At 35.1% G+C, this 18,114-nt stretch overlaps 3 protein-coding genes across 5 annotated transcripts; all 3 read right to left on the bottom strand.

The window, feature by feature from the left end:
- Positions 1-3,487: 3,487 nt before the first annotated feature.
- TAPX (thylakoidal ascorbate peroxidase) lies at positions 3,488-15,181 on the bottom strand. 3 transcript variants are annotated; one of them, XM_089161627.1, is made up of 12 exons: positions 14,926-15,181; positions 14,705-14,851; positions 10,504-10,624; positions 10,331-10,431; positions 10,162-10,249; positions 9,518-9,585; positions 9,338-9,424; positions 7,448-7,522; positions 7,284-7,361; positions 7,082-7,186; positions 4,420-4,494; positions 3,488-4,118 (listed from the first exon to the last, which is right to left on the bottom strand). In XM_089161627.1, exons 1-12 carry the CDS (start codon positions 15,061-15,063, stop codon positions 3,966-3,968), a joined length of 1,236 nt encoding a protein of 411 aa, XP_089017753.1. In that variant the 5' UTR covers positions 15,064-15,181; the 3' UTR covers positions 3,488-3,965. The 3 variants fall into 3 exon arrangements, with proteins under 3 accessions (XP_089017753.1, XP_089017752.1, XP_089017754.1); XM_089161626.1 differs by having other exon boundaries at positions 3,500-4,118; positions 14,705-14,854; positions 14,926-15,180; XM_089161628.1 differs by having other exon boundaries at positions 4,038-4,277; positions 14,705-14,854; positions 14,926-15,180.
- A 1,210-nt stretch (positions 15,182-16,391) lies between these two features.
- On the bottom strand, positions 16,392-16,823 carry LOC149011006 (uncharacterized). The gene has a single exon (XM_089162542.1). It carries the CDS (start codon positions 16,821-16,823, stop codon positions 16,392-16,394), a length of 432 nt encoding a protein of 143 aa, XP_089018668.1.
- Positions 16,824-16,880: 57 nt separating this feature from the next.
- LOC149011005 (uncharacterized) lies at positions 16,881-17,717 on the bottom strand. Its single transcript, XM_089162540.1, has one exon. It carries the CDS (start codon positions 17,715-17,717, stop codon positions 16,881-16,883), a length of 837 nt encoding a protein of 278 aa, XP_089018666.1.
- Positions 17,718-18,114: the final 397 nt, after the last annotated feature.

Here is an 18,114-nt window from a genome sequence, read left to right as displayed (position 1 = left end):
TGTCCATTATTAGTGTTATTTGGAAGGGTTTTTAGTAGCATAATGTTCCATCACCCGTCATGATTGCTTGTTGTCACTTCACCGCATTCAAGTCACAAAGGTTAAACTTTAAACCTATAGTCCCACAGCAAGATTGGATTAAAAAGGTGTCGTCATGATAGAAGAGCTGAGGTTGTCTACTTTTCGAATTTTCTCTAACAAGCATCTCCATCCACTATTGATTTCATTGTTATAAGGTTTTTAGTTCCAACCCCACAATTCTCTAGTACTATAATAAACTCTAATGTAATGGTTCCTTTATCTATTTAAAATTTCTCTGTGTTCCTTCTTCCCTGTCTAAAGGGATCTCAAAGTCTATTCAAGTCAGTATTAGAACCACCTATTAAAGAGGAAATTCAAGAGACTTGGCATAGACGTGTTTTAGAGAAAACGTAAGAAATGTTAAATATTTGGTTTCTTCCAATGACTTAGTCTTGCAATGTGAACTTTGTTCATTACAATTTCTTTCTCATATTCCTAAAAAGATACTACTAGCCAAAATAGAATAGGAACATATGAATGCTGGATGAATACTTGAAATAAGTTGTTGTAGCAATATATCATGCAAAATAAAGGGTGATTTTTTATGTCAAGTATTCACACCCATTACATGTGAGCAGTGTAAACTAATCCAATTGAAAATTTGCTTGGGGTTTTAATCTCATGTCATAGGGTTAGAATTGGGGCCGGATTAAATTAGACACCTTACACTGACTCAGACCTAAACAATGGCTAATTTCATATTGTTTTTTTTTTTTTCTGTTTTTTTTTTTTTTTGGTAGAAATAAACTTAAATTAAAAAGGATCTTATATTGTACTATTATAGTCATCTGCCTAATTGGCTGCTATGTTTGCATAGTTTTCAAAATACATTAGAAGTACTGGGTTGGGGAATTCATCGTATTTCACTTGTTTTGTAGTCTTAGCCAAATCCATTAACCTAGGTAATTCCCCAAGAGACCATTTTTTTATTGAGGGCCAAGGTAACAGATTTGCAAGAAGATGATTGTTAGTCCATATTTCATTTATCTTTATTCCCTTTCTGCCACTTTATTCATACCCAAATGTAGGCCAAAAAGCATTGCCTCCAGAATTCCTTTGGTCTTCTTCTTTGCAAAATTGAGAGACTGTAAATGTCCATCTCTGCATATTCCAATTTCATATTGTTTTCTTACACCAAAAATATCTTTCAAAGTAGTTGGGTTGGGCCTAGTTTGACAGAGCCAACCCTAATTAAATTACCAAATCCTACCCAACCCTAACTCATGTAAGGCCATGGTGGATTTGGGCCATTAAAGCCAAACTTGCATTTCTACATATTAAGGTGACCTAAACTGAAAATAGAATGATACATTCAAGAAAGACGAAGGTTCAGGGTTGCCGTATGTAATTTTCTCTTCTGTTGATTGCCATGCCAAAGGTGGGACAAGGAGAGTGTTAGGGTTCTAGGGTTGTTACTCAAACTGTGTTCAAGAAAATAAGAACAAATTTTTGTTATATATATTGCAACGTACTTGGTGACCAAAACCAATGTTTTGATAAGCCGTTGAATATCATTTGTCAATAGAAAATTAGCGTGATCCAAAAAGAAAATAAAGAGATTGTTACTATTTCTCATTATTCTATAATTTAATTATTATTTTATTTCATATACTTTTGAAATTACTAAATCATTCTAAATTTTGCTTCTTATTATTGATGCTTCCCTTTCATTATGCTCTATTAGTTAGTGATGACAAGAGATCTTTGATTTATTCAAAACTCTAAAGTAGCCTTGAAATTTTATATTAGTAATTTATACTTTCTATTAAATTACATTTCAATACTTAATGATTAGGGAAAAATTAATCCTAAATCTAAAGTGCTAAACTGTTTTAAATTCTTATTTATAATAAAAAAATAAAGAACTTGTGTTCGTCTCTTAGTCCATTAGGATCTTAAATATCACTTACCGCTCTTAATTGATCAAATGACATTTGAACCTCTTTTAGTTGGATAATATCATTTAATTGCTCTCTTACCTAACAAAGTTATCAAATATCTCTATTTTGTCAGTTTTTTCAATTAAATTCTAATTTTACTGTTTTTTGTTTAAATCTTAAATTACCCTAAATTAAAAAGATATTTTAGTTAGAATTTTAAATTCCCTTCAAGTACTAATATTATTAAATCCCAAAATACCATTAATTATCTTAGTAATTAAAACATTAAATTACCCTTAATAAATTTTATTTCAAAACCCACAAATACCCCTATGTCTTTTAATTTAAATGCATTTCTTTCATTAGGAAAGAAAACCTAAGAAGTTTAAATTTTTTTGATTGTTTTTCCTTTTTTTTTCTTTCTTTAATTCTAATGAAGAAGAAATGTTTAAATAAAGAACATAGGAGCATTTTGAAATTTTATTAACAAACTAATAGAGGGTAATTTAGGGTTTTAACTATTAAAATAATTGAGTGTATTTTAGGTTTTAGCAATAACATTACCCTCATATGGAGTTTTAAAAAAGTACTAATGGTAAAAATAAAACTTAATGGAAAAAAATTAACAATAGGGAGGTGTTTGGTGACTTTGTAAGCTAAGAGGGGAGGTAAATAATTTTATCCAACTAAGAGGGAGTCCAAATGTCATTTGGTCAACTAAGAGGGAATGATGCGCGTAAAGCGGTTAAAGACTCTACCTCCCACGGGGAGGTCTTGGGTTCGCACCCATTCGGCGGCATTAATTTGAGGATGTAATCGTGGTGCGCGTAAACTGGCCCGAATGAACCTCATAAAAAAAAAATGTAAAAAAAAAAGAAGTTAAATTTGGCCAAAAAAAAACTAAGAGGGAATGTAAGTGATATTTACCTTTATAATAATAAATAAATAAATAAAGATGTCTTTCTTTCTTGCTTTTTTTTCAATTTTTTTTTCATTAAAGTGCAATCTATCTCATTTTTCTCATTTTTTGGTAAATCTAGTTTCATCTCATCAAGATCCAACTTTTTCAAAATTTTAAATGACAAGAATACAAGGAAATAATTGGCCTTTAATATGACATTGTCTTTTGGCTTCTTAATTCTTAGACACAATATAAATTAAACATCCAACCATAATGGCTTCTTAGCACTGTAAGAATTGAATTGAGAAGGGAAACATTAATTTCATAAAGGGCAGGGTCCTTGGTGATTAACCTATATACATGGGGGCAATAGTCAATATTCCAAAAATAAAAAAAGTTGATTACAATAACTCTTCCGATGATTTCCTAGAAATTTTTTCTCTATCCCCATAATCCTTCACGTTTATCAGAAAGAGAAAAATTATTACAAAGAGAACGAAGAAGCCAATAAGCATTTTGAGGATGGATGTGAATAATCCTGTGAATGCGTGGAGTGCTTGTGGTGTTGTTCCAGTATTTATAGGGAGAGGGAGGAAGGGCACCTTAATAAGTATTGGATTTGAACAAGAATTACACAATGGATCAGGTTAACATTGTGTCGAGATTGGCATGGTGAGTACTATATTGATGCTGATATACATATGAAGACTGTTGCTGTAATTTGACTTGGCCCTAACAAGGACAGCAAAACAGTAGCACTTGGGAAACCATTGATCCATGTTGTGTTCAGAGGGATTTTAACTGATACCTGACCTCTTCATGAAATAAAATAATTCTACCTTCTTATTGATTCCTGGCTACTTCCATTTGTCCAGGAAAGTAACAAGAAGAAAATATTCCAAATGAAATGTTCATGATCAATGTTGCATTTGGAAACTCAATTTTTTCTTTTCCTGGTATTTGAATAACCTCTTTAAGTTTCTGAACAACCATATATGGCCTTGGGGAGGAAGTAGCAGGGGGGGGGTGTTTAGCAGAAGAAGAAAATGATTAAAGAAACATGATTTCTGATAAGAAAGCAAAGTTAGAAACAAGAAATTCAATTAGTTACCAAGCAGAGATGTTAATAAAGCCAAAACAGCTACCCCAATCATGATGTTTAAGAAATAGTTTGACTGTAGAGGCTTATCTGGACTTCCACCGACAGCTTCATACTCTGCCCGAATCTTCTGCTTCATAGCATCTGAGAGCTCCTTCTGCATTTCAAACATGCAAAATGTTGAAATTTATTCTTTTCTCCTTCACCTCTGAATACCAAGTAATAGCTTTGAGTTTCACATTGCTTCGAAATAGCTTCATCTTGATTTGTTACTAAAAGACACGTAAGAACAAAATATGGTTCTTGTTTCTTAAGCCTGCAGAAAACCATGATCAGTAAATATTGACGAGCATTATGCAAAGGTGACTTCCATTTGTAGGAGTCTTTCCTGTTGATGCAAAACATACTTTATTACTGAAAAACAGAAAAACAAGATATAAGTTTTCCTTCATTACAACCTTCCCAGATGAGTATTTGGATGCCACAAATTTTTCTGGTTGAGGCTTCACTGGGTCATCACCTAATGAGAAACCCTGGAAAAAACAAAGGCAGTTTTTGTATTCGGAGAAAAGTTTAGTATATCAGAAGGAAACCACAATGATACTGAAGTAAAGAAGCAAATATTACACACCACAACAAAGTGGGACATTTTGGGGTCAGAAAAGATTTAGCACCATTAGAACTTCTAGATGAATATAAAGCGGCATCTGAACTGTTCACTGACTAGTTAGTTTTCAAACTGTCTAGGGATTCTTCCAAGATATCAAACATGCATCTATAGCAAGTGCCAAAAGCTGCTTGGAAAAATGCAAATTAGAAGGATTTGAAAAAGGAAGGAATAGAAAACCTGCTCTAATGCATGATACGTAAGGAAGCATGAAAACCTTGCAGTTAATGTGGACTATATTTTGCAACAATCTAATATTGGGAAGCCTTAGAACCATGAAGGTGCCCAGCTCCAGTCAAGCCAGTTTAACAGCTGAATCTTTCTGTTTCTTACATCATCAGTTGCTTGTTACCATGAATTCAGAATAGAAGTGACAGTGACTGCACAATGTTCTTGCTGCTGGATTCAGAGTTTCCTTGTGACTTTGAAATAGCTAGCATATCCAACCTACTGATCTTCAGACCTGAACTCTGAATTCACAGCACTGCAAATGGTATTCCTAAATTTTTTTTCAAACCACATCAGTAATTCTTACTGGAGATCTACAACTCTTTCAAGGTTGGATTTCATCTATATTGCAGTTATCCCACAGCCTTAGAGCACATTATAAAATTCACAACTTCTTTTTTTTTTTTTTTTTATTATTATTATTTTTTGGTGGGGGGAGCTGGGAGAAGAGGGGTGAAAAGAGCAAGGCTCTGCTACTCGGAAGTGGAATTATCATAACGAATCAAGATTGTCAATTTATTCTTATAACCTCCTGGATTTAAGAACTGACTTGTAGGGCCTAAACTCTCCAAAAGAAATAAGTAGTTTAATAGGTTTGCCAGCTCAATTTATGCCAAGAAGGTTTCCTGCTATATGCCTCCAAAGAACTCCAAATGCCAGCAAGTCACTTTATTGTTGTCCAGGCTGAGATTTTTATGTGGCCTATCTAAGTAAAAGAAACAACCTTCTTTTTATTCAATTTACCCTCAATGACAAGAAAAAGGTTAGCTATTTTAGCGTTAATCAAATCCCCCCTCCCTCTCGTTATGTCTCTCACGCTCCATCTCTCACCCCCTCTCTTCCTTCTGACTCTATTTTCTGAGAATAGCAGGGATCCGGAGCAGGCGAATCCCTTCGGGAGAAGGAAGGTTTGCCTGTTCTCTCTCCCCCCTTCCACCTACTGTTCCTCTATCTTACTTTCTTGCCTTGCTGAAAGCTGCACCAATCCCTCCTCCTTTGTCCCTGCAACATCTGTTTCGCTATGCCCTGATGTCCCTACTACCGTTGTTGCTGCTGTTCAATGCGAAGCTTCTGAAGTCAACTCTGTTGAAGACCCTGGTCGCATTGAAGATGAAGATTTTACACCTGCTGCAACCTCTTCTTATGAAATTTCTGATATTAGGGCTTCTGAATTCTTTGCCAGTCCTGCAACAGCTGAAACAGCCCTCTTAGGCAATGCTACTGCAACTTTATCCTGGGATGTTGTTCAAGTCACTTCAGAAGCATCTAGGTCAAGAAACCCCTACAATTTGATATGCTGCCACCTGTGATCCTTGCTAAGCCAAGTAGAAAAATAAATAGTGAAGTTTCTAGGTTTGGATCTGTTGAGCTTGGCCACTTGGTCTTGTATTTTTGTCCATTATTGCCTGATGCTCTGTATCTTCCTTCTCTTTGTGCACTTCTCTAGGTTTTTTGTAAGCCTTGGTGCCACATATTGAGCCCTCTTGGTTCTCTTTATATTTCCCTCCCCTGTCTTTCCTTCGGTAATGAATTTTTTAATTCATCCGAAAAAAGATTCCAGTCTATTTTGGAGTTGTTTCACCATCTTGTTCAACAACGAAATAGCAATGAAAAAACAAAGATGCAAACTAATAGATGCACAAACATATGACAACAGGAGTCCATGTATTCCATTCTATTTTCTGTTCTTAACCTGTCAACATCCAGCCAAATGACCACTGAGACAGGGATTACGATTTATTATAATAATAGAACACAAACTCAAGATGAAAAAGTTTCTATCCTTTTGGTTCCTTGAAATCATTGAGTTCACCCTATGTCATAAAACACTTCTCATAAAGTTAGGGAAACTTCAAACCAAAGAAATGAAACAGAAACAGTACATAAATTATCATTGGTGAAGTGTTCAATATTTCTTGAAAGCTCTGCACGAGTTAGATATTGGAATATGCAACTTTTTAGGGCAATGGAAAGAGGCAATATGACACGTATAAACTAAAATACTGTCTAGCCATTCTAAATCCACATAAATCACTAATTTTAGATATTAAAAGTAGCTCTATGCCAATACACTCATATTTGGGCATTTCAGAAAGTTGCCACTGCAAAAATGAATTTAGGAGGCTACCAAGAACTATAACCAATACTAGATGGTTTAAGTTAAGAAAAAATATACAGTTGAAATTTTGAAGAATTCATCTGTAAGCAAAATGTTACTAACAAACCTCAGGAGGGTCAAATTTGGCACCGAGGTTGCTGAGTTTGGCATGGGCTTCAGCATAGTCCTTGAAAAATGCATCCTGATCTTCTGCATATTTCTCAGCATATACCTGCATACCATATTTCATAAAATAAAATACATTACAACGCTAAATTTCATCTCAGGTTGTAATTTTGGTCCAGACAAATAGGGCTTCAATCATTTACCTTGAACGATGGGTCTTCAAACAGAACAGCATCAGTTGGCAAAACTAACAGATCTGCATCTCTCTTCTCTTTTATTTCCTGAAACGGATCAATCATCAACCAGAAAATATGAAATCTGCATCTAAATTTAGTTTTACAAACAGAGAGGACTTATGGTTTCATACTTTGAAGTAGGAATTATCAAACTTTAACCACTGAATTGTCCATGACTGTCCCCCAGGTGCTCCAGGACCATCTTTCTGTGGATAACCAATGACATAAATGCAATTCTGTAATATGTCATAATAAATGCAGGACTGACTGTTCAGCTAACCTACAATTTTTGTTGAAGTGCAAAAAAGAGAGTGGAAGTACCACGAAAAATGATGAATGGCTGAAAAAGGTTTTCCTAGACTAAAAGTGGAAAAAAGAATGAAAGAATCCACAAGAAACGAACAATGCTAGAGACATATACAACTTCACAGCCATATTTGAATTGAAAAAGAAAATTAAGCAAGTGCTGAAGTACCAAATCCAGCTTCTGAATGCCCCACCCCACACCAAGCCCGCCCCCCCCCCCCCCCCAAAAAAAAAAATAATTAAACTAATAAAAAATCAATCAATAAATAAAATAAAATAAAACTAAACTAAAAAGAAGAAGAGGAAAAGATCTAGTTGAAGTAAGAAAAGTTCTTGCATGAGGAATCAAATTCTAGTGCAGTCCACAATATCAAGCAGGCAATTGATTATAATTTATAAGTGTGTTTCCATATGCAAGAGTATCTGTACCGTAGGAAAACCTTAATCCAACACATGTTGGACATGGGTACTCAATCCACTTACTAGAACAAACATACCAAGGAAAACTGCATTTAAATCTTCAACAGCTTATTACGTGGATAGATGAGCTTGAAGCTATGACCAACCTATATATATAGGTTTTGAGATTCCTATATTAAAGGATCTGCTAGTTTGATTTTTATTATATTTGCAGATCTTCCCCCGGGAATGAAGCGAGGTTCTTGGTTTGAGAAATCCATTTAATCCTTTTCAAAATCGGATGTTCCCTGGATGACACTGCCAGACAAGGTGTTGGAAGGCTCAGATTATTCTATGAATTGAAGTTATTCAGAACAGAGAGTTAAGTCTGTATACTATTTAGGTTGTTCTGGCTTAGGGTCCAGGTGCCCTCCCATCTTCTTGTTGTACTGTATTTTATTTCGCTAAGATGTTGCATTATTACCATACACTAATCAAGTCCAAAAAACAAGCAGTTTGGTGAATCAATGATTAACCTGTCCTATTAACCCTCATTGACTTTTTAACATTCCTTTGCCTCACTTTTCTAAATAGTGACCCTGTCAATCTAGTCAAGAATTAGGAAACTCTACCAATGATAAGCATCATAAAAAGTTTCATTGATTGGGTCTCTCCAGAGAATAATGAAGCACAATCTTATTCCCAAAAGAAAGAAAAAAATGCATGCATTATTTTAGTTGTATCTTGTGGATGCACCCATAACCATACAAACATCCAACCCAAAGCAAATCTAAAGAGCAAACAAATTGACTGCTAACCTCCAAAGGCTGGCTAAAAGATGAAGTGCTATGGGCATTGGGGATGAACAGCATAGAACTGCCTTAGTTGAGGAGAAATCATGTGATGGCATGAACAATAGGATGGCTCAGTACGGGTTCACACCTTCCATATCATGAAACATACACCAGGGACGGACTAGAATTCAAGGAAACAAAACAAAAAGCCTATCATATTAAAGGAAACATGACCGAGTAATCAGCTTGTGCCTGTTTCCTAACTGATGGCATACTCAAGTAAACATGAAATCACAGGATGCTTCAAAGTTGCAGTAAGAGATTTGAAGAAAAGTAAAAGTAGAAGAACATAACTAATCCATGTTTGATTCACCTTTGGAAAAAATCTCTAAACATTTAGAAAGGGATAATGCATCATGTTTGTTGGAGATGAAATCTAGATCTCAGAATTATTAAAATGAAATGCTTGATTTGCATTATTGATTTTACAGTTTCAAGAGGAAAATGTTGACCTATACATACAGTGTACTTTGTCTCTGGTTTTCCCCAGCCACTGCGGTCTGGTCTTGACCTCCCTACTGTGTGCGCACCCGATAATGCAACTATTTCCTGCAAAAGAAAGAGAACAAAGTTCTATGGATCCTGTCGAGATAACTGTGAAATGTAATGTTGTGATGATAGATAGAGTATGATCACACAAACCTTGTCATCCAACCCCATCCGGTAGAAAACGTCACGTAGATGACTAGCAGGTGAAGGGGGGCCGGCATCTAACATTATAATTCACAACAAAAATAAGATTACATAAATGTGAGGCCATGATCCAAAGACCTCATGAAGAAGATGCAAAAGAAGTAAAGCGCATGATCCAGTAAGAATTCTTATGCCACAAAGTCAGAAATTAGAACACAGATTACAAATACTCATTTCCTTGCAGAAACTTTCTCTCATCAGACCTGGATTCTGAGGAAGCAGAAGAGAGCAAATTGGCTTTGAAAAGTGTCTATTCTAATATTGACTGGTAGTAGCTGCAGTGACCAATGAAAGTTTTCTCATGTTCAAACCATAGTTTGGTAATACCATTAGAACTTTCAAGGATTTATCCATCAAAATGGAAACCTACCCCTTAATTGATCCTTAAAAGTGTATTGCATGTATACTGCGAGGCCATTCACACCACATCAAAGTTCCCATTTCAAGCATTTGTAACATTAACTTACTAAATTCTCATTTGTGTACCCCAATGAGGAAGGAAATTAGTCACAGAGAGGATACAAATAATGTCAGTTAAAAGATTCTTTTATCAACACAGTCATGCCAAAGCCCATTGAGAATGCTTATCTTACCAGGTAGCTTCCCTTCTGGTGGACATTGCTCAGGTCCAGATACATCAAACCGTCCATATTTCATGGGGATTTTGGGGCCTCCAGCATCCTGAAATTCATCAAGGATTCTGTAACTAAAATCTCTTATTCCCCAGAATATTAACTCTGACTATAAAATAAAAGCATGGACCTCCACTGCTGTTGCACTGGCCAACTGGAAAAGATCTGCATATGTCACACTTGGATACTTGTCTTTGATAGGCTGAAGAAGCTTTAAAGCATTTACAAGACCTGAAAGCACTACTTATGAGAAGGGCTGTCATCTGCCAGATAATGACATGCACGACAATGGAGAATCATTACCAGCATTAGCTGCATGTTTAAGTTCTACTTCAAATCTCAAACTTCCATTAGCTCCACCTCGTTGTGGCCACTCTTCAATATTCTTATCATAGGTTCCAGAGTCATGCCACCCCAGTCGAACCTATGGTATAAAAATATACAAAAAATATGAATTAGAGTATCATCTCAGTGTTTGTCCTTTTCTTTCACCATTCAGATTTCTACCACCTAGAATACACCAATCCACGGATCCTATGTCTTCTTAGAATAGTCCCATCATATGAGATGCAAATTTAGCAACAAAACACCTAGATAAACAGTCCCAAGCTGCAGTCTAGTCATCCAAGAGAGAGTCCGACCTGCACCTTTTATGATAGTTTGTGGTAGCACTGGAATCTGTTTATAGTATTTTGTTTTAGCATTGATTTCCCTTGGCAAAAAAGGCCATAATTTTCACATAACCACATCTACCACATTTAGTTTCCAAGTAATAGCCATAGAAACTGGATAGGCATTCCACAAAATATAGAGTCATGCAAAATCCATGGAGATAAAGAATGACGCATCCAACTAAGTGAATATTGTACCTAAGTTAGCAGCTGCTAAGGATTCAATGTATTAGGAGATCTGGTATCTTTTGTTATTGATGCAGTTCAGTTCAAGGACATCCAGGTCATGAACAAAGAAAGGTGCAGGAAGATTTCAGTCCACAAACCAGAATCTGATCTGATTCTGTCACATGAGTGGTGACATGTGTACTAATTACATGGAGAGACAGTTTGACAGAAGATTTACTGAGAAGATGTCAATGAGGCCGTCTTACAAAATTATATTTTTACGTTATGAGTTTCATACAAAAGAAGCATCGAAAGTCAGTAGTTTTTCTACCCAGATAAAAAAAGAATGAGTTAGTAGTTTCTATTTTTGGAATTTCTATTTCGTTAGCTTCTAGATTCCCTCCTGCACAACTTCTAGATAGTTATGTTTTTATTGCTTCTTTTCTTAGTAGTATTTTCCTCATAGTAAAGGTTCTAGATATATAGTTGCTATTTCTGGTTCTTGATTAAGTGATGAATTTGGATGAGCTGCAATGTTGAAGCCGTAAAATCCCTTGCTGGTAATCCCGAAGTGATTCAGTAAGAAGCGTAACTGCAGGCCAGGTGGTCAGAGCACTTTTATTCCTTTCATCATATGCAGAAAGAAGTGCAAGAAATTTGATATTCTGTTTTATCCCTACATGTGATCCTCTTGCTACATTCATTTGTGGAGGACTGCCATAGCTACCTAGTGTTTATTTAAGGTCCAATCTCTTGTAAGTGCCAACAACTTTTTCAGTTTTAACAAACATCACTATTTATCTTATGAACGCCATGGCCATTAGCAAACAACAGTCTCCTAACTAATAAGACAAAAGGAGTAAATTTCAAATAGCTTCTTGTTCTTTTAAATTGGAAAAAAAAAAAAAAAGAAAGAAAGAAAGAAAGAAAGAAGAAAAGAAAAGAAAAAAGAACTTAGTGCAAAAAATCTTGAAGATGTCTTAGGCTCTTTTTGGTATCAATTCTCATTCTCTATTATGCCTATTTAAAAGAAATAAGTATGTGAATTCATTATTGGTCAAGAATGAAAAATGTTTGGTGAATTTTGTCGAAAATAAATTATGAAATGAAAAAAAGTTTGGTGTCAAAATAAAAATTTGTTAGAAAATGATAGTGAGCAAGTGAGAAAAGGGGAGAAAAGTATGGTTTTTATAAAAGAATGTGTATTGACTATTTTACCCTCATGTTAACTATAAAACTTTAAGTAAACTTGCACATAAATGAAGATAATGAAATTCTCACCATAATCCATAATAGACAAAAAGTCTATAATGGATTTTGGAGGTTTTTCTATTATTTTAAATAAAAATAAAACTGATAATAGATGCCAAACAATTTAAAATAATAAAAAACTCTCATAATTGAGAATGATAATTCATACCAAAAAGAGCCTTAAAATGAAACCTCAAACATCAGAAAAATAAACACTCAAGCAAGACACTCACTGTAACATATCTCCAGAATATTTCTAAGAAAATAGATTCATAATTATATAGCTATCGTTTTCATTAGGAGGGACCTTGACACAATGGTAAGTTGTTCAGTTGTGACCTACTGTTCTTTGGCTTGGTCTTGGAACAGGCTCTCAGTGTAACAGAGTTATACTTTTGTAAATTTAGAACATAAATTTCCAAATTCAGAACAATTAAAACAAGTTCTCACCATGAGCCTTATCACTCTTTTGGACTACTCTTGGATGCAGAAAGTGGTTGAACCATCTGAATTGAATATAGATAGAAGCAGTTTTACATCGGGTAGAGGATGGACTGGATTTGGTACTGAATCCAATTTGGAGATAGATAGAATGGGTTGTACATGGGGTAGAGGGTGGATTGAATTTGGTATCAACTCAGAATTGTTTGCATGAAGTGGCCTTCCTCAAACTTGAACCATATCCTCAAGCCAGCAGCCCTAGAGAAAGCAATCACCCCTAAAATTTGAAAATAGATGGGAGAAAATCTAAAAGAAACATCACACAAGTCAAATGAAACAAATATGGAGTGCTACTCCACCATTACAGCAGTTTCCTCCCTGCACTTGATTAATTAGCAGTCTTCAAGTTCTCCCTCAAAAACCCAATGTTGCTTGAGGCTTTCAAATCCTTAAAATGCATTGGAAGTATGATATCTTACATTTAAAACTAGATGCTTCAAAGCTTATGATAGGCAGGAGCTGATAGTCTGGACATGGATAAATGTACCAATGGTTTCTTTGCCAATAATTCTTGCATCCTTTTGCTCCTCATCCTTTTTTATGGCTAATCTATAGTTCAAACCTTCTCATATTCATAAAACAGAGAATTTTACATCTTTTAATTCTTAATGGTAGTTTGTTTCTTAAAGCTTCTAACTACCCAATAAGTGCTAACTGCATGGTAAAAGAGCATGCAATCTAAATTTAAAAATAACAGATTCTCTGTTTGCATATTGTTGTTCCACATTCACTGTAACAACCTTGGTTAGGTATGAAATACATCCCCCACCAATTCCAAAAGACCAACAAACAAATTAGACAGAGGAGTAATATCATCATAAATCCTACCTCATCATGAAAACCTGAAGACTCCTCCAACTCAGACCTTAGACGATCCAAGATCTAAGTCTTGTAAACAGCACTAAATTGAGTCAGAGCAATAAATGTTGACAGGTTCAGGTTTTAACTTGGCCAGTTTGTTCCTTTTATCTATGCATGGTATTGGCTTCCAATTTTCTTCAATCCTCTCATGATGTTTGGATTCTTTCATAATACAGTACTAAACCTACCCAGGACTCAACTAATTGATCAAACCTTTTCCATGTAATAGCCTGGAATTGAATCTAGACCTGAAAGAACAGGCAGGACTTGGTCCACAACTATGTGACTCCCTAAAAAAGACAATGTGCTATAACACATCTTAAAAAAAAATATCTAGGCACAAAAGTTTCGAGCTACCAACTTCCCCAGAGTTCTGATAAATTCTATGTTTAAAGAATCGCCCAATATCCGTTGTGCATGCCAAGAGATTTATAAGATGTGCAACAATATTTTCCTATTCCATTTTCAGGACAGGACTAATATTGACAAAACCTGACACTTACCAACATGTTACCAAGTCCACCCACCTCATCTGTAAAACGGTCTATGGGAAGTGGTTTTCCAATAATTGCACAAGTCAGAAGAGTCCTCCAGATAGTGAAAGACAAGCATTCTGAATCTTTCACTGAACCATATAGATGAATCACACTGTACACCAATCCCCAATCGGTATATGGATCCAAAACTTAATTTTGATCAATTGCCACTCTAGAAAATAACAGATAGTTGCTCTTTTCCTAAATGATTTTATACAGGTGGAAATGGATATTCTAATTCAAGAGAGGCCTTGGAGCAGCAGAATGGCTCTGCATCTCATCAATTTTCCTATAGATAACCCATAAAGATTAGCCACAATCTGATATGCTTCAGAAACAAAAAAGAAAGAGTACATAAACAATTCTCTAAGCATTCTCTAGTAACCAAATTAAATGTAACCAAGCATGAATAAAAGTAAAAGTAAACCCTTGTGACGAACCAATAATCAAAACCAAAAATCAAACGTTGAAACTAAAGCCTCTGAAAGTTCAATTAACTCCAGCAGATGAGATTACCAAAATGGGATGGCAAAATGTGGTCTTGAGAAGCTCTTTGATGTCTTGTCTGGCACTTCTCAATTGTTCAGGTTCAGACACAAGGCAAGTTGGGGTGACTACTGTACTTCCGGCATTTGGGGTGCTAACCATCGACCTTCTCTGAAACTTCTGAGGCATCAAAGAGAAAATTGAGATGACTAAAGCAACAAGTCAAAGAGAGATGATACACAAATACTAACCTGGTGGAGTTCCAAAATAGGCAGAAGAAAAGAAGATCGGGAACATTTGAGAGAAGAGAGAGAACGAAGAGGAACTGAGAAAGCTTTGGTAGTGGGAGTCGACGATAGAAGACGAGAAGAACTACCCAAGGAAGCCATGGATGAAGATGAAGATGATGATGTGACTAACGTTTGCGTGGCGCGTAGTTGAAAAATCGGTTGCTCTGTTTTCAGAAGGAAGCCCGACTCCTCTTCAGCTATTTATCCGTTTTCAGTGGTGTTCTGTTCTCTACTTTTCATGAAAAAAATCCAAATTTTTTAACATCTTCATTTTCGAAATTATTTTTTTAATTTGACACTTTCGCAGGCATTCAAAGTTAACCAGTGTGAGGCGTACGAGTGTAAATCTCACACTATTTTTAAGGGCCTAGCTCCCAATGTTATCGGACGTATCTGTTTTCGTAAGTTAACAGATATATATTTCCAAAGTCTGTAAATTATTGAGTATAGCCTCAAGAGGTGGCTCAGTTCATAAAATAATACCTCCAAGTAAGGATAAAGTTTATACCAAAAAAAAAAAAAAAAAAAGTAAGGCTAAAGTTCGAGTCGCCTCATGGTGAAGGACAAAATCTTGTTTACAATTACCCCTCTGAGAATGTAGTGAAGGTACACATAAATTATGACTCAATATTTATTATATTTTTAAAATTCTCATACTACAATCTTTTACTTTGTAAAAAGTATTTTGATATAAGTACAACTTATGTTAGATAAAAAGAGAAATACATCAAGAGTTTAAACAATAAATATTTACAGAATTGAGTGGAGGAAACCACCAGGGGTGGACAATAATTACGAAATTTTTAGTACTAATATTCATAAACGAAAGTGTACTGATAATACTTCAAAATCTATATTAAATTCTTAAAATACAATAATAAGTGAAAAGTCACAAAACAAGTGTCTCAAAATGGAACTCGACGATCTTTGAGATCGCGAAAATCCTCAATAATTGATTATATACTGATTTTCTCTGCAATTTCTCTTTCAATATATAACATCATAGAATCTGTGAGAAAATCATCATCCATCCTGTTTCGCAAATCAGTCTTAATAATCTTCATGAAGGAAAAATGTTTCGTTCAAGTTGCAGTAGAAATGGGAAGAGTAATCAATAGTTTGATTAACCGATAAATAAGTGGGTAAATGTCAGATTTTGTTGACCTCACCAACCACTAACACAAACTACTAATGGTTGACATGTTCGAATAATCTGGATCTTTGACTACATCAATCTCATAGTGTCGTAACTATACTTTCAAGTGATCTTTCTCATGCTCAATAAAATCTTGAGGATAATATTTAGCTACAAGTTTGTAAATATCATCAATTCTAAAATTCTCGCATCCGCTTCTAGGATTCAAAGAAGAACTAAGAGTAAGCAACTCTATAACATGCTCATTGAATCTACTATTTAACTCATTCAACTAGTTATCAATTGTAGCACAAAAAATATTTGCTCGATAATGTTGTTCAACTGTAAAATCATCATGTTGCTTGCAAGCTCGACCATTCCTTCCAACAAACTGAACACTCATGTTAGGGACATCAATATTACAATTTTCACAAAAAGATATCACATTAGTCAAAAGCTCATCCCATCCAACATCTCTCATTTCTTGAATAAGTTTTTTTGTAGTGGACACAAGTTGAATAGCATTTAAAATGTCTTCAGACTTCCGCTGCAAAGCTTGACAAAGCAAATCAGTGATGTTCATAATTTTTTGCATTAGATGCAAAATCATAACAAAATCAAAGGAGGCCAATGTATCGTATGCTGAATCTGCTTCAACTCTCTGCAATGAAGTAGTCCCATTAATACTCATGGTGATCAAGACCTCACATGTAGCACCATACATACTTATCAAACTTGAAATAGATCTCAAATGAGAACCCCAACGAGTATCCCCAGGATGTTATAAAGGTCCAATCTGATTTAGCCCACTTCCAGTTTCAAGTTCATCAATGGAGATCAAGTATGCAATTTCAAAAGCATGAGCAACTTTTAACTCATCATTTCGCTTACTGGAGGCACTAGCAAGATTGATAATAAACACCAATTTTGAGAAAAATTTCTCAATTGGATCAACACTTCTAGAAGTTGCAACTAATGCCAATTGCAAACGATGAGCAAAATAGTGGACATAATAGGCATGTAGACAGTCGGTAACTACTAAGGCTTGTAACCCATTCCACTCACCTTGCATGTTACTTGCTCCAGCATATCCGTGGCCTCGAATATTATGAATGTTAAGCCCATGATGAGAAAGGGTAGAAAAGATAGCGGTCTTCAAAATCAAGGCCTTTGTATCTGAAATATGAACAAGATCAAAAACACGCTCTTGTACAAATCCCTCTTTGTCAACAAACCTTAAAACGATAGCCATCTGCTCTCTTTTAGATTCATCACGAGATTCATCCACTATTAAGCAAAACTTTGCATCACCAATCTCTTTACAAATTTTCTTCTTCACTCTATTTGCTATAATATGTAAAATCTCTTTTTGTATCTTAGGTGATGTATACGATGTATTTTGAGGAGCATTATCCAACACAACTACTGCAACTTTATCATTGTAGGAAGCTATCAACTTTAAGAATTCAATAAAATTTCCCCTATTGGACAAATATTTGCTCTCATCATGACCTCTAAGAGCACAACCTTGAGACACAAGCAATCTAATCACATCAATTGAGGCTTTCAAATGCAGTTGATTGTTTTCAATCTCTTGAGATGTATAATTTCCAATCATCAAATCAATATATTGATTTTGTTTCATTAAGTTTGTACAATCTTTTTGAGCAACTTTGTGGCATGAGTTGATTTGCCTTCCCACATGATTTATTAAACCACACTTTTTTCCACCCACTTTCTTTCAAATTTTTAAATCCATCAATAGTGAATGTCCCTTGTCTAGAGTTCGCTCCAGGCTTATTGAAAAAGAAAACATGGCAAATAAAATACTGCATCTTTAAAAGGAGAATACTCTAACAAAAAAGGATGAACCTTAAACCACGAAGATTGAAAACGTCAAGGATGACTTGATGGCCCAGATTTTTGATACTCTTGAAGAATAGGCTGATATGGCCCAGCTTTAAGGTAACAATGCCTAATTTCATCATGTTGATCAACTGGATAATCCGAAATTT

This window comes from Hakea prostrata, chromosome 7 (assembly GCF_041222555.1).
Source record: "Hakea prostrata isolate BN-2017 chromosome 7, UWA_Hpros_2, whole genome shotgun sequence".
Lineage (NCBI taxonomy): Eukaryota > Viridiplantae > Streptophyta > Magnoliopsida > Proteales > Proteaceae > Hakea > Hakea prostrata.
The sequence above is the reverse complement of the archived record's forward strand: the minus strand, read 5'-3'. Positions and strand labels throughout refer to the sequence as shown.

What these genes read in the sequence shown, in the direction of transcription:
- TAPX (XM_089161626.1), bottom strand. Translation starts at nt 15,063, where the DNA reads ATGGCTTCCTTGGGTAGTTCTTCTCGTCTTCTATCGTCGACTCCCACT. An exon ending in ACCAGAAGGGAAGCTACCTG is followed by an intron (nt 9,586 to 10,161) that starts GTAAGATAAGCA and finishes TTATAATGTTAG; the next exon opens with ATGCCGGCCCCCCTTCACCT. An exon ending in CCAAATACTCATCTGGGAAG is followed by an intron (nt 4,119 to 4,419) that starts GTTGTAATGAAG and finishes TTTGAAATGCAG; the next exon opens with AAGGAGCTCTCAGATGCTAT.
- LOC149011006 (XM_089162542.1), bottom strand. Translation starts at nt 16,823, where the DNA reads ATGTATGGTGCTACATGTGAGGTCTTGATCACCATGAGTATTAATGGG.
- LOC149011005 (XM_089162540.1), bottom strand. Translation starts at nt 17,717, where the DNA reads ATGATTGGAAATTATACATCTCAAGAGATTGAAAACAATCAACTGCAT.